The sequence below is a fragment of the Centrocercus urophasianus genome, unplaced genomic scaffold, assembly GCF_019232065.1.
Source record: "Centrocercus urophasianus isolate 14NV4802_14NV808 unplaced genomic scaffold, USGS_Curo_1.0 seq_20, whole genome shotgun sequence".
Lineage (NCBI taxonomy): Eukaryota > Metazoa > Chordata > Aves > Galliformes > Phasianidae > Centrocercus > Centrocercus urophasianus.
In genome coordinates, this window is record NW_024884756.1 from 244175 (window position 1) to 256840 (window position 12666).

At 40.7% G+C, this 12666-nt stretch overlaps 1 protein-coding gene across 8 annotated transcripts in view; it reads left to right on the forward strand.

The window, feature by feature from the left end:
- Positions 1 to 12666, forward strand: part of PCNT (pericentrin) — a 95062-nt gene that overhangs the window by 43449 nt on the left and 38947 nt on the right. For all 8 annotated transcript variants that reach the window (XM_042821898.1, XM_042821899.1, XM_042821903.1 and 5 more), the window contains 4 exons: positions 2339 to 2501; positions 5229 to 5372; positions 11768 to 11997; positions 12476 to 12595. In XM_042821898.1, the coding sequence (XP_042677832.1) occupies positions 2339 to 2501; positions 5229 to 5372; positions 11768 to 11997; positions 12476 to 12595 (657 nt within the window). The remainder of the gene's footprint in view (positions 1 to 2338; positions 2502 to 5228; positions 5373 to 11767; positions 11998 to 12475; positions 12596 to 12666) is intronic.

Genomic DNA, 12666 nt, shown 5'->3' on the forward strand with positions numbered 1-12666 from the left:
GAGGCTTGTATATGTCAGCACCTTGTAGGACTGGCTGCCCTGAGGAAAAATATCATGCCATATCTTCAAGCAAAGTAATACAAGGGATGTGCATCTCCTGCTTCTTGCAGTGGATAATTTGTCCTTTATTTGAATAATTCTTATAACTGAGGCTTAACGGTTTTTTTCTTTTTACAGGAAATCCTGTGTGAAGGAGATTACCTTACGAAAATTTAAACTAGAATTTTTAAGTGTTTCCTAACTTCTGGAGTACAGAATTAGCCTGTGATAAAACCTCTCATAAATAAGAAAAATGACATCAGTGCTTCTTCAACATTTGATAAACAAATTGAAGAAAATTCAGTCCCATATTAAAATGCATTAGGAATGTGTAGAGTGCAGAATCATTAAGGTTGGAAAAGACCTGTAAGATCTAGTCCAGCTGTCCACCTACCACCAATGTTGCCCACTAAACATATAGTAATACCACATCTATACAGCCTCCTCCCTGGGCAGCCCACTTTTGTGCCTGATCACTCTTTCAGAGTTGTTCTTCCTAATACCCAACCTGGACCTCCCCTGGTGCAACTTAGGCCCCTCACCACATCCTCATTTCAGGTAGTTGTAAGGGGCAATAAGGTCTCTCCTGAGATTCCTCCAGATTGAACAATCCCAGTTCTGTAAGGCACTCCTCATAAGCTTTGTATTTGTCTCATCACCCTTCTCTGACTATGCTCCAGAGCCTTAATGTCTTTCTTGTACTGAGGGGCATAAGACTGAACACAATACAGATTGAGGCCTCACCAGAGCAGGGGGATGATTGCCTCCTTGCTCCAACTGGCAGCACTATTTCTGATACAAACACAGTGCCATTTGCCTTAGTCACTTGGGCACGCTGCTGGTTCACATTCAGCTGAGTGTTGACCAAGACCTCCAGATCCTTCTCTTCCACACAGTCTTCCAGCCACTCTGCACCAGGCTTGTTGTATTGCCTAATAACCAAAGTGCAGGACTTGGCACTTGATCTTGTTGAACATCACCCTATTGGCTTCAGCCCAGCAATCCAACTTGTCCAGATCCTGACAAGTATCCTACCTTCAGGCATATTGACACTTCCTGCCAACTTGTCATCTGCAAACTTACTGAGAGTGGTCTCAATCCCTTCATCCAGATCATCAGTAAAGGTATTAAATAGGACAGACTCCAATACCAGCCCTGGGGAATACCACTTGTGGCTGAACTTGCTGAATTTAACTCCATTCACTACAACGCTCTGGGCCTGGCCACCCAAGTTAGTTCTTTACCCAGCAAAGAGTGTGTGTGTAGAAGCCATGGGCTACCAGCTTCCACAAGAGAATACTGTGAGAGACAGAGTCAAAGGCTTTGCTGAAGTGTAGGTAGACTTCATTAACAGCCTTTCCCTTATCCACCAGTTGAGTCTCCTGCTCATGGGAGGAGATGGACTTGATCGAGAAGGATCTGCCTTGCATAAACCCATGCTGGCCAGGCATCATTCCCCAGGTGTCTGGCACATGCATAATTGCACTCAGAATGATCTGTTCCATAACTTTTCCTGGCACTGAGGTCAAGCTGGCAGGCCCATGGTTCCTCAGATCCTCCTTATGACCCTTCTTGTAGATGGGAGTCACAATGGCAAGTCTCCAATCTTCTCAGACCCCTCTGGTTGACTAGTAATGCTTATAGATGGTGGAAACTGGCTTGACGATCACCTCTGCCAGCTCCCTCAGCATACTTAGGTGGATCCCATCCAGCCCCCAAGGACTTGTGGCAGTCTAGATGGAGTAGTAGGTCTCTGTTTCCACCTGAATTGTGGGGGATTTATTCTGTTCCCCATCTAGATTTCCAGGTTTCCCCAGTGCAGCAGGCACAGCCCCAAGCTGCTGCAGCTCAAGAAGCCCTTGGACAATGCTCTCAGACGTAGGGTTTGAGTTTTGGGTGATACTGTGTAGAGCCAGGGTTTGGATTCAGTGATTCTTGCAGGTTTCTTTCAATTTGGGGTATTCTGTGATTATTGAATTTAAGTGCAAGGATGCCTTAAATTGCAAGATTCAGGTCAGGCAACTTGGCCAACAGAAAGTTATTTCTCTTTATGCACAGTAAAGAAGCTTTTGTAGCTAAGGATGTTTTGTGAGGAAACTACAGACAAGTGCGTACAGGGAGTCAATAAAATGTCTAGTGCAAAGGAAAGCTAATACTACCAAGAAACTTAAAAACCTGGACCTTAATTTTTGATAACACTTACCCAGTAAGAGAAGGATCTGGGTTTAAATACACGCGGTTATTTTTACAATGCATCTGCATCCACAATCTAATCTTAGGGAAAACTGTTTATTTTTAGCTGGAAAAAACACATGAAATCCATGCACAACTTGAAGAAGAATTCGCTTGTCGAAATCAGGAGACTGCTCAAGTGGTTAGTCAGCATCAAGAATTAATGGAGTGCCTCAGTGAGGAAAGTGAGGCTAAGAATCAGCTGGCACTAGAGCTTCATAAAGCAGAAGGTAAGAAAGGAAAAAAACTGACCTTATAACTGATTCTTCTAAGCATCTTTGGTATCTTTTTGTGCTTTTTGTTGTACTTGATTTGTTTTGCCTATCTATAATATATATATTTTTTGCATTTCAAATTAAGTTACTTGAAGCATGGGTCATTTCTTGCAAATCTAGTACTTACTCTTTAATCCTCTGAATCAGAATTACATTTCCCTTGGACAGTTGTGATAGTCCTATACTTATACCATTGTCTGTGTGTGAAAAGCACCATAATTTTAAAAACAAGCTTGCATGTCTGTATGTCTAAACATGGGAACCTGGATTATTGAAAAGAAAATAATCCCATTATAAATCAACCCACATGTCTGACCACGGAAGGGTTCATCATGAACTAAAGCAATATTTGACAGCAGTACAGGCATAAAGAGATTCTAGAAGAAACAGACTGAGGTTGTTGATCTTAGTGCTATCATAGACAGCATATCATCATCCTTATTCCTGCTTAAGAAGGTTAAGATTGGAGGTATGCTGATTTGGTCTGTATTCTTTACGTTTTTGCAAGGAAATCTTTGGCTTCCATGTTCTGGGATTTAAGTCCTTCAAGTTGAGCTTCTCTCCCTAATCTTGGTATCTGCTTTCTATTCATAGAATCATAGAATGGCGTGGGTTGAAAAAAACCACAATGATCATCAAGTTTCAACCCTGCTGCTGTGTTCAGGGTCACCGATCACTAGCCACATCCAGCCTGGCCTTGAATGCCCCACAACCTCCTTAGGCAACCTGTTCCATTGCATCACCACTCTCTGTGTGACAAACTTCTTCCTGATATCCAACCTAAACCTTCCTGTCTCAGTTTAAAACCATTCTCCCTTGTCCTATCACTATCCACCCTCATAAACAGTTGTTCCCCCTCCTGTTTATATGCTCCTTTCAAATATTGGAAGGCTGCAGTGACGTCTCCCTGGAGCCTTCTCTTCTCCAAGCTAAATAATCCCAGTTCCCTCAACCTTTCCTCATAGGAGAAGTGCTCAGCCCTATGATCATCTTAGTGGCCCTTCTCTGGACCCGTTCCAAGTGCTCCGCATCTTTCTTGTACTGGAGGCCCCAGGCCTGGACATAGTACTGCAGATGGGTTCTCACAAGAGCTGAGTAGAGAGGGACAATCACCTCCCTCTCCCTGCTGGCCACCCCTTTTTTAATGCAGCCTGGGATATAGTGGGTCTTCCAGGCTGCAGGCGCACACTGCTGGTTCACATCCAGCTTCTCGTCCACCAGGACCCCAATGTCCTTCTCCAACAGGGCTGCTTTCAAGGTGTTCTTTGCCCGGTCTGTACCTGGGATTGCCCCAACCTGAGTGTAACACCTTGCACTTAGCCATGTTGAACCTCATTAGGGGCCTACTTCCCTAGTCTGTCCAGGTCCCCTGGATGGTTTTCCTTCCCTCCAGTTTTTTAGCAGCTGCACTGCTCAGCTTGGTGTCATCAGCATACTTGCTGAGGGTGCACTTGATGTCATTGATGTTGAAGAACACCGGTCCCAAGACTGACCCCTGATGGACACCACCTGTGTCAAGGCAGAGGCCAGTCACAAAATCACTGATCACAACCCTTTGGCTGCATCCAGCCAGTTCCTAATCCATCAAACTGTCCATCCTTCAAATCCACACCTCCAGTTTTGAGAGAAGGATGTGGTGAGGGTCTATGTCAGAGGCCTTGCAGAAGTCCAGGTAGATGACATCCACCACCCTTCCCCTGTCCACTGATATTGTCATTCCATTATAGAAGCCCACCAGATTGGTCAGGCAAGATATGCCCCTGGTGAAGCCATTCTGGCTGTGTTGAATCACCTCTTTTTCTCTTACATGCTTTAACAAAGCTTCTGGGAGGATCTGCTCCATGATCTTTCCAGGCACAGAGGTGAGGCTCTTCAGCCTGTATTTCCAGGCCTTCCTTTCTCCCTTTCTTAAAAATGGGAGTAACATTTCCCTTTTTCCATTCACCAGGGACTTCACCAGACAGCCATGATTTTTCAAATACAATGGAGAGTGGCTCAGCAACCTCATTCAGAACCCTGAGATAAATATCATCTGGCCCCATAGACTATATAAACTCAGTTTCAGGAAGAGGTCTCAGACTTGTTCCGCTATTACAGTGGGACAGAATCTGCTCCCCACACCCTCACCTGGAGGTTCAGCATCCTAGCAAACATGGGAAGCCTGAACACCAGTGAAGACTGAGACTAAGCACTTACTGAGCACCTCAGCTTATTCCTCTTTAAACATATTCCTTTAGTCTTACTTGGTCTCTCCAGCATCATGTTTCCTTCCTTTCTATGAATAATTGGTGGATTTCTTGGGCTCTGAATGTAGCACTTGATCTTTCCAGAAAAATTCCTTATCTTTTATCCTCTGAGCCCAGCAGAGGATGTATCAAGCTGTCCTATGTTCTGAGTTTATTCCAAGCCATCAAGGCTTAACTAAGCCCCATATATATTTCGCTTCTTTTGAGGCAATTTGTGATATGGTAGCCTTATAAAATGTATTGGAAAACACTGCTTTATTCCTTAGAATGTTCCAAAAAAGTCTAGCTACAGTGTAAGTTTAAGTAATCTTGAAATTCCCCCTTTTTCTATGATTTTACTGTTTGCATTAAACCATTTACTTGTGTTTTCAAGTTTTATTTTTCCAGTAGATGCATTTGTCTGCTGCTTTATATACATTCTAACTTGGCATTTTAGGCATTATTGAAGGCTATGTTGCAGAAAAAGCTGCACTGGAGGAGGCCTTGAATCTGAAAGAAGAATCTGAGCGTCGCCTTGTTGTGGAGTTGGAGAATATGCGTGAACGCTTCCAGGAACTAACCCAGGAGCAGGCAATTCTTGGTAAGGAGCGGGTGTGACAACAGTGGTGAAAAAGAAAATGGCAGTGCATTGTGACTGGAAACTCTCGATGCAGTTCATCAAGACTGGAGAAGGCAGCATTCTTCTGTTGGGTGACTTAGTGATCAGCTCCATCTAGTACAGAATTTGGCAGGGTCATCCTGTTTAAAAAAAAAAAAAAAAAAAAGGCAGCTTTTTATATTTTGCCTTTTGAGAAGAGAGTACTGTTAATGAGTAGTACTATTTGTAGCAGAAATGCTAAGACGTGGCCTGAACCAATGATTGAGCACCTGGTGGGAAGGCAGGGCCAACCAAGGGGATCTCAAGTGCATACAGTGCAATGCATCTGAGTGACTAGAAAGGCTGGAGCCAGGATCCACCCCTTCCCAGACCTCATTTTAGGGTTGGCAGTGGAGGCAAGGGTATTTCTCTGGAGATCCCTGTATACCTGAGGCCTTCTGAAGGTAAGCGGCTTTCTTCCTTCATTTCTATGTCAGTGGCTGCTGCATTTGGGCTTGTCCTCATTTGCTGCAGCCAAAGCACCACCCCTATTATCGCTGTGCTTTCCATCACATTTGTAGTGTTACATAGAAATGGAAAGTATTTGAGAGGGGGGTGGTGGGAGGAAAAAGCTGTCTGGACTTGGTCCTAAGCAATTGGCTCTAGGTGGCCCTGCTCAAGACAGAATATTAGACCAGATGTCCTTCACACATCCTTCCCAACTGCAACCAATTTGTGAAAATAACTGCAGTGAATTTATCAAATCAGAAGAGAGACGAATTGCAGATTCAAAGTTTTTGGCTGCTTTCAGGGTGAAGTTAGCTTGATGATGATGGAAGAAATAATGTACTCTAGGAAGAATATTTGAGTTATTAAAACAACAACAACAAAAAAAAATTGATAATATTAACAGTATAAAAGTAAGTATTAAACTTTTGCTCTGTTCTTTGGCCTTATCCTGTCAAAATGTGATACACATTGTCAGTATTGGGGACTGGAAAGATTTGAGAGATCAAGCTTGTGTAGGTAGGTTTCTAAAAGAAAGAGCATACTTTGAAGAACTGAATGAGATGCTTTCCTCGCCGTGGTCTCTCCAACAAAGTTATCTTTCACATTTCTGTAGAGGGTTGACTCACCAAAGAGCCAGTGAGAGTCACCAGAATGACAAATCAATGTAGTCTACATAACCTAACTCCTCCTGTCCTTGCTCCATCACTGCCTTAGCCCCACAGTGTATGTGATAGCACTTAAGCAGGCTATAGAGAACTTACATAGGGAACTGGAGTTGAATAAAGGTGAACTCTTCAACGTACTGGATGGACTCTAATAACACTCAGTGAGTGGTGGTTGGTGCTATTCTGCTTTACAAATTAGGAATACACATCTTTACAGTGACAGCAGTGATTTAGCAACTATACGAGGAATCTTAATGCTACGTACATATAATACAGTGTAAATTTTTTTTGGTTCGCAGAGGAAAATTCAAATATGTGAATTGCACTATGCAGGAACTCAAGACTAGGTTATGTTGCTGCTTAGTCATTTAAATAGCATTATGTAGTTTGTCTGTTTGAGTTTGCACCCTTGATATTGTTTTAATACTTCTGTGAATGAATTTCTGTGAATCATCTCCCAGTAGAGATTTTATTATTTGAGATCACTGCCTTTCCGTTACTAGTGATGCCAAGATGAGCCTTCGGATACATTCATAGATCTGTACTGTCTGAGCCAGCTATATAACAGATAGTTCTGCATCACTGCTCCTTTGGTCAGGAATAAAGGCATAAGGAAACAAATTGCTAGTGATTTTTTTTTTTTTTTTCTGCTATTGGCAGTAGAAGATTGTAAACTTCTCCACTTTTGATTTTGGGTCCATGACCAATAGTAGTCTGAAAGACAGGTAGAATTCTGTAACAGCCTTATTGTATCACTTCTGTGCAATTCTTGTCTGCCTCTCATCTCTTCCCTACCTCACCTTCCCTTGTTCCTCTTGCTGCTCTTCACCTTTTTTCCTACTGGATTCCACCACTGTACTGATCTTGTGGGTTACCATCCTTCCCTGTTCTGCTATTTGACTCTGCCCTCGATATTTCAAATATAATGCAGTCAAAATACTCGTGTTGTTCATGTGTCATTATTAAAAGTTGTTTGTCTGAGCTCTCATTCGACATCTTAATAGTAGCATACTATTACATAAGGAGGAAATTGATTAGTGATATCACACACAGGTTGTCCTGGCTTAAAAAAATCTACCATTCTTTGCCACAATGAACAGAGGAAGAAGTAGGGGAAGAACTATCATTCTTGGTGGAAAGATAAAAAAATATTAGCAGATTCAGGGGTATGATACTGAAGGCAAGTCATACTTGATTTATGAAGGTGATTACGGCATGAAAGGTTATGTCCCAAAGGAAACACAAAAGATTATTTTCAGATATTATTGAACACAAGTACTTCTGGCTGTCATGACAGATTTTGACAGATTCTGTCACGACAGAACTGTATGACAGATTTTGAAGACTGTAAATCTATGCCAGCTCTTTGAGTCCAAGTGGACTGAAACCTGCTTTGGGTACATTGATAGAAACTAAAATGGGGGTTAAGGCATTAAATTTTCCATCTCAGTCTGGGAGAAACTGAAAAGCTTACTAATTCTTTTATAAAATGTGTGACTAACCAAGCATGTTGCAACAAACTTGCACGATTAAAATATGAAAGGATTTTTGTGGTAGCTGCAATCCAATTATAGGCGTGGATTAACATACAAGATAACATATAGGATGTGTCCTAATTAAGAAGTATTTTTTTGTTGAATAAAAGGTAGGCACTATCTGTATTATACATGAGTTTCTCATGGTGACTGAGAAATCTAATTTAATGGATAGGTAGATCAGAAAAAAGAAAGGGAGGGCAGAATGATGAAAGCTAGTCATGGGAGCAGAAAACAAGCAAGAGATTTACAAAATTTTACCCTGATTTCTAATGGTAATGTAAAATTTGCAGACGCCAAATTCAACGGGGCATCTTTTTTTCTAAATGAAAATGTATGTACCTAGCTCCTGAGAAGCAAACACTGTTAATCTGATAAATCCATAGCTGCCATGATTTGGTTATTATAACAAGCTTTTTAAATTAAATTTATTCATATGTATGTGCTCATGTATTTGCTAGTTTTGTTTCCCAGGTTTTTTTTTCCCCAAAGAATGTGAGCTAGATAAATGTTTCAGGTGAATAAGGAAGAATAATCCAATTTAATTCCATTTAGAGCTGCAATGCTGCACTGGGCTGTCTTGGCAGTTACGATATCTTTATTCCTTCTAACCATTCAGTTCTCCCTCAATTTTCATTCAACATATTTTTGGTAACCACCTCAGTGTCCAAAAATGAGTTGCTGTTGACTGTAGGAGAGAGAAACTCTAACTTGACTGGTTAGTGTCTGGGGATTGCTGTTCTTCTGGTAGTTGCAGGCCTTGTCATTTGTTAGAACTCATACAGTTATTTTTTATGAGTTGTGAGCACTAAAATTCATCACCTTTCGCTTGCCTCATCCATCTTTGGTACTCTTCCTCTAGTTTGGAGTTTTTTTAGTATGTGGAAAGAATAAATAGGAGTAATATTGTGTGAAGTTGTTTGGCGTGGCTTATTCCTTGGAAAATGGATCCCTTCTTTTTTGTTCAGTACTACTAATGCGAGTAGAATGGTCTTGCTGATAACAAACAGTTAGAGCTTGGCATTTGCTACTTGCTAATGATGTGGGGGGAGAAGTGTGCTGGGGCATTGCCAAAATGAAATTGTGTGATTTGAATTAGTGTAAATAAAATAACATGTTTTTCCCATGAAAATACAAATCTCTGATCTGATGACCCAAGCCTGTTGATTGAAAATGTATTTGTATACCAGAGGAATACACAGTTTAAAAAACAAACAAACAAACAAACAAAAAACAGCCTGAAGAAATTGTTCAGACAGACTGCACTTACTCTACAGATTGAGTAGAAGGCAGTCACCAATTTCGGATGTGTTTTCACTTCCAAGTGAAAGCTGTTATTTTTTTCTTAACTTGCATTTCTGTTTGAGGAGGTGGCTGTGACTATTTCAGTTTTATCTAATCAGCATTTTGTTGCTCAAAAAGCAATAGTTCTGCTTTTGAAGTTTAAAAGAAGCCATCAGCCCATTAAATACCACATTACTTATGATATGGGAGAAAAAATTCCTGTGCTTGCTTTCAGAAGAGTCAGCTCTTCACTTGAGCCGGTCCACACGTCCTTGCTGTCTGCATACATCAGTATCTGCTTTACCCTCTGCTGAGCATTAGGTGTTAGTGGATACAGGGGGATGCTATTCTATTCCAATCCCCTGCCTAGCAAAGCAAAACAGATTATAGAAGATAATCTCTATTGTGCAGATATGGCATGTATTACTTCTGCAGTTGCTATTTCTAATTCTATTAGAATTCAGACTGTCCTTGGGACTCTCTGGACCTTCTGTTTCAGCCTGAGATAACTTGCTCGGGTGTATTTCTTGGTGACTGGAATCTGTAACAGCTTGCTGACCTCCATTCTTCCTTTGTCCAAAAGGTCTGTGGGGAAATCGCTGTGGTGGAGGCCGTTCAGCTGCATGACTCTTCTACTGCTATGTTCAGAGCTCCAGTTACAGCGACAGCTCCATGATTGCTTGATTTGGAAGTGCTGGATCTTAGTTAATGTGATTGCTCAACTATGATACAGTGCATTCAAAAAAGGTTAAGGAGTGTATAGCACAATGGTTGCATAGTTGATGTTAGGCATTGGAGACAGCATGATAGATTGCTGTGAGTCTGTAAAAGCAGTTTTTAGTTGTAATGTACTTGTGGGCTATCAGTCAAAGACAGAAATCACATAGCTGCAGTACAGCTTTTGAAGGTGTACTGCATACATGTATATCTCTCATCAGCGGTTCCTCAAAGTCCTTCATTTATTTTGTGATTTGTTAGCTGAATAAACCTAAAATGGTAGGTCTAGCCTGGAGCCAGTGTATCTGAGTGTGAGGGAGGGAAGGGCACTTAATGTATTGTCTCAAATGACTGCAAAAAGAAAATGTTTTTTTTTTTCTTCCAACTGGTGTGTTGTGCTCATTGACAGTGCACATGAACAAGAAATAACTGGTAAGCAATCTTGTCACTGGGAAGTTCTGTGTTTCAGTTGGTTTTGGAAGCTACCAAGGGCACTTAGCAAATCTGGCAAGTGGTTAAAGAATCAGGTACATTTCAGTTTCTCTTATTTAATTGATTTTTAGTTTTACCGTGTGTATTTTGGTATCCTTTTAATGCAGAGGAAGAAGAGCTGCTATGGTGAGAGACTGTGATGACTGAGAACCTACTTGCCTCATTATTGAACCTCTTAGTTCCCAGGGACAAAAACTTCACAGTTTTTGTTCAGTCTATTCAAGTGTTCAAGTGCTGCTTACCATTACTACTAGGACAGTTTCCTCAGTTCTCTCCCTAAGGTATTTGTTTGTTTGCAGAGGTTTATAATAGGAACTTAAGAAGGAATTGAGCAAAAGTCACGTGAATTGATTTGATTATGCTTGGAAAAGGGAATTCTCCCATCCAGGGGTCTGGTCTAGATGATCAGTTAAGGTCCTTGCTGGAATTGCAGCCATGTTTTTCCTCGGTGGCTGACAACATTTAAGATGAAAAATGGAGCATTTGAAAAGTGAAATAAAGAGTTCTTGCGTGACTTTTTTTTAAGTACTGGATAGCTACACTTCTATTTTTGTATTCAGGTAACTTTTAACTACAGTTGCTTAAAGATACCTTTTCTCTGTATGCGGAGTCTTGGTTTGGGTCTCCAGAACAGTGTGTCCAGTGCATCCAGCAGGCTGACAGAGCAGTTCTTAGGCGTAAATCAGTTTGTGGTAACTTAACTGGTATTGAGCTTTGCACATTTTCATGTTTCTGGTATTTCTTTTGCAATCTCCATAGCATAAATATGTACCATTTTTTTCCCCAGGTTTGAGAGAGTGGCTGGCTGAAATCAGTGTGTGGATCTTAAACTTGTGTATAGAGAACATCTGAAATGGAGTGAATTGGAAGGAGTGAGGATCCTGTGTGCATGGAAAAGAACCTCTGGGGCAGGAGGGGTGTTGAACTGGGGCTGAGGGGGGGAGAGACTGAGAGAGGGAGTTTGAATGGATCCTAGTTAGGTAAGACAGTTTTAATGGAAATGGTTTCTAAAGATACAGTGGCAGTCAGGTGTCTGACACTTTGTTTTGAGTCTTTAAACAAACGGAAATCCTCATCTCCTGAGATGGCCAGTTTGGTTTTATTGCTGTCTAAAGTACCTGAATTTAGTCTTAGAAACTCAGGTTCATCGTTGTACCCTATGCTGATAACACTGCAGTTTTTTGTTCTTGTTCAGGTCTTCTCAAGGAAGTAGAACTTTTAGCGAAGGAGAAATTGGAACTTGAGTGCCAGGCAGAAAAGGACCATTCCAACTTACGCTCTCAAATGAAAGTTCTTGAGATGGAACTGGAAGAACAGCTGCACAGTAATCAAGACTTGACTAAACAATTGGTGGAGGCTGCTGAGTTAAAGCAGCAAATTGAAGTCCTTGAAAAACAGCTTAAAAACCAGCGACAATTCATGGATGTAAGCAGGCTATATTCTCATGGCTTTTAGGTGATAAATACTACTCCTAGTTTGTGATTGCAGTCGTCCTTACAATACAATGCATGTTGTTTTCTTCAAAAGATAAGTCTGTTGTCTTCTAGTCTTGAAAAAGATTAGAATTAAAAAAGGAGGATTGAAAACAAGATTGTTTTTCAGTAGTACTAGATATATATGTATATATTTTCTTTTTATTAATTGCTGATGGTAACTTGTATGTACATTGGAGTTAAATTGTTTGTCTTTGTCTTTCCCTGTAACTTTATCTAAGCTTTCAGGGCTACAGTAAGTTTTTTGTTACTTGTAAGTGAGCATGGCTTCTTCACAGCATTAAAAAAAAAAAAAAAAAAAAAAATCCTATCAATGAATCAACAAAGAAATTTCTTTTACTCAATAATTTAATGAAATTAAAAGTTTCTAAAAAGTGTTTTACTTATTTTACTTATTTCTGGGTTGATAGGAACAAGCTATAGAAAGAGAACATGAACGTGATGATTTTCAGCAAGAAATTAAAAAGCTGGAAGAACTGTTAAAACTTTCAGCTAAGTTACAGACTTTGGGAAAGCCCAGGGAGCATGGGGTGAGTAAAATCATGTTTAATGGCCAAAGGAATTAAATACCAAAAACTGTATTCTCTTTGGTGACTTTAAG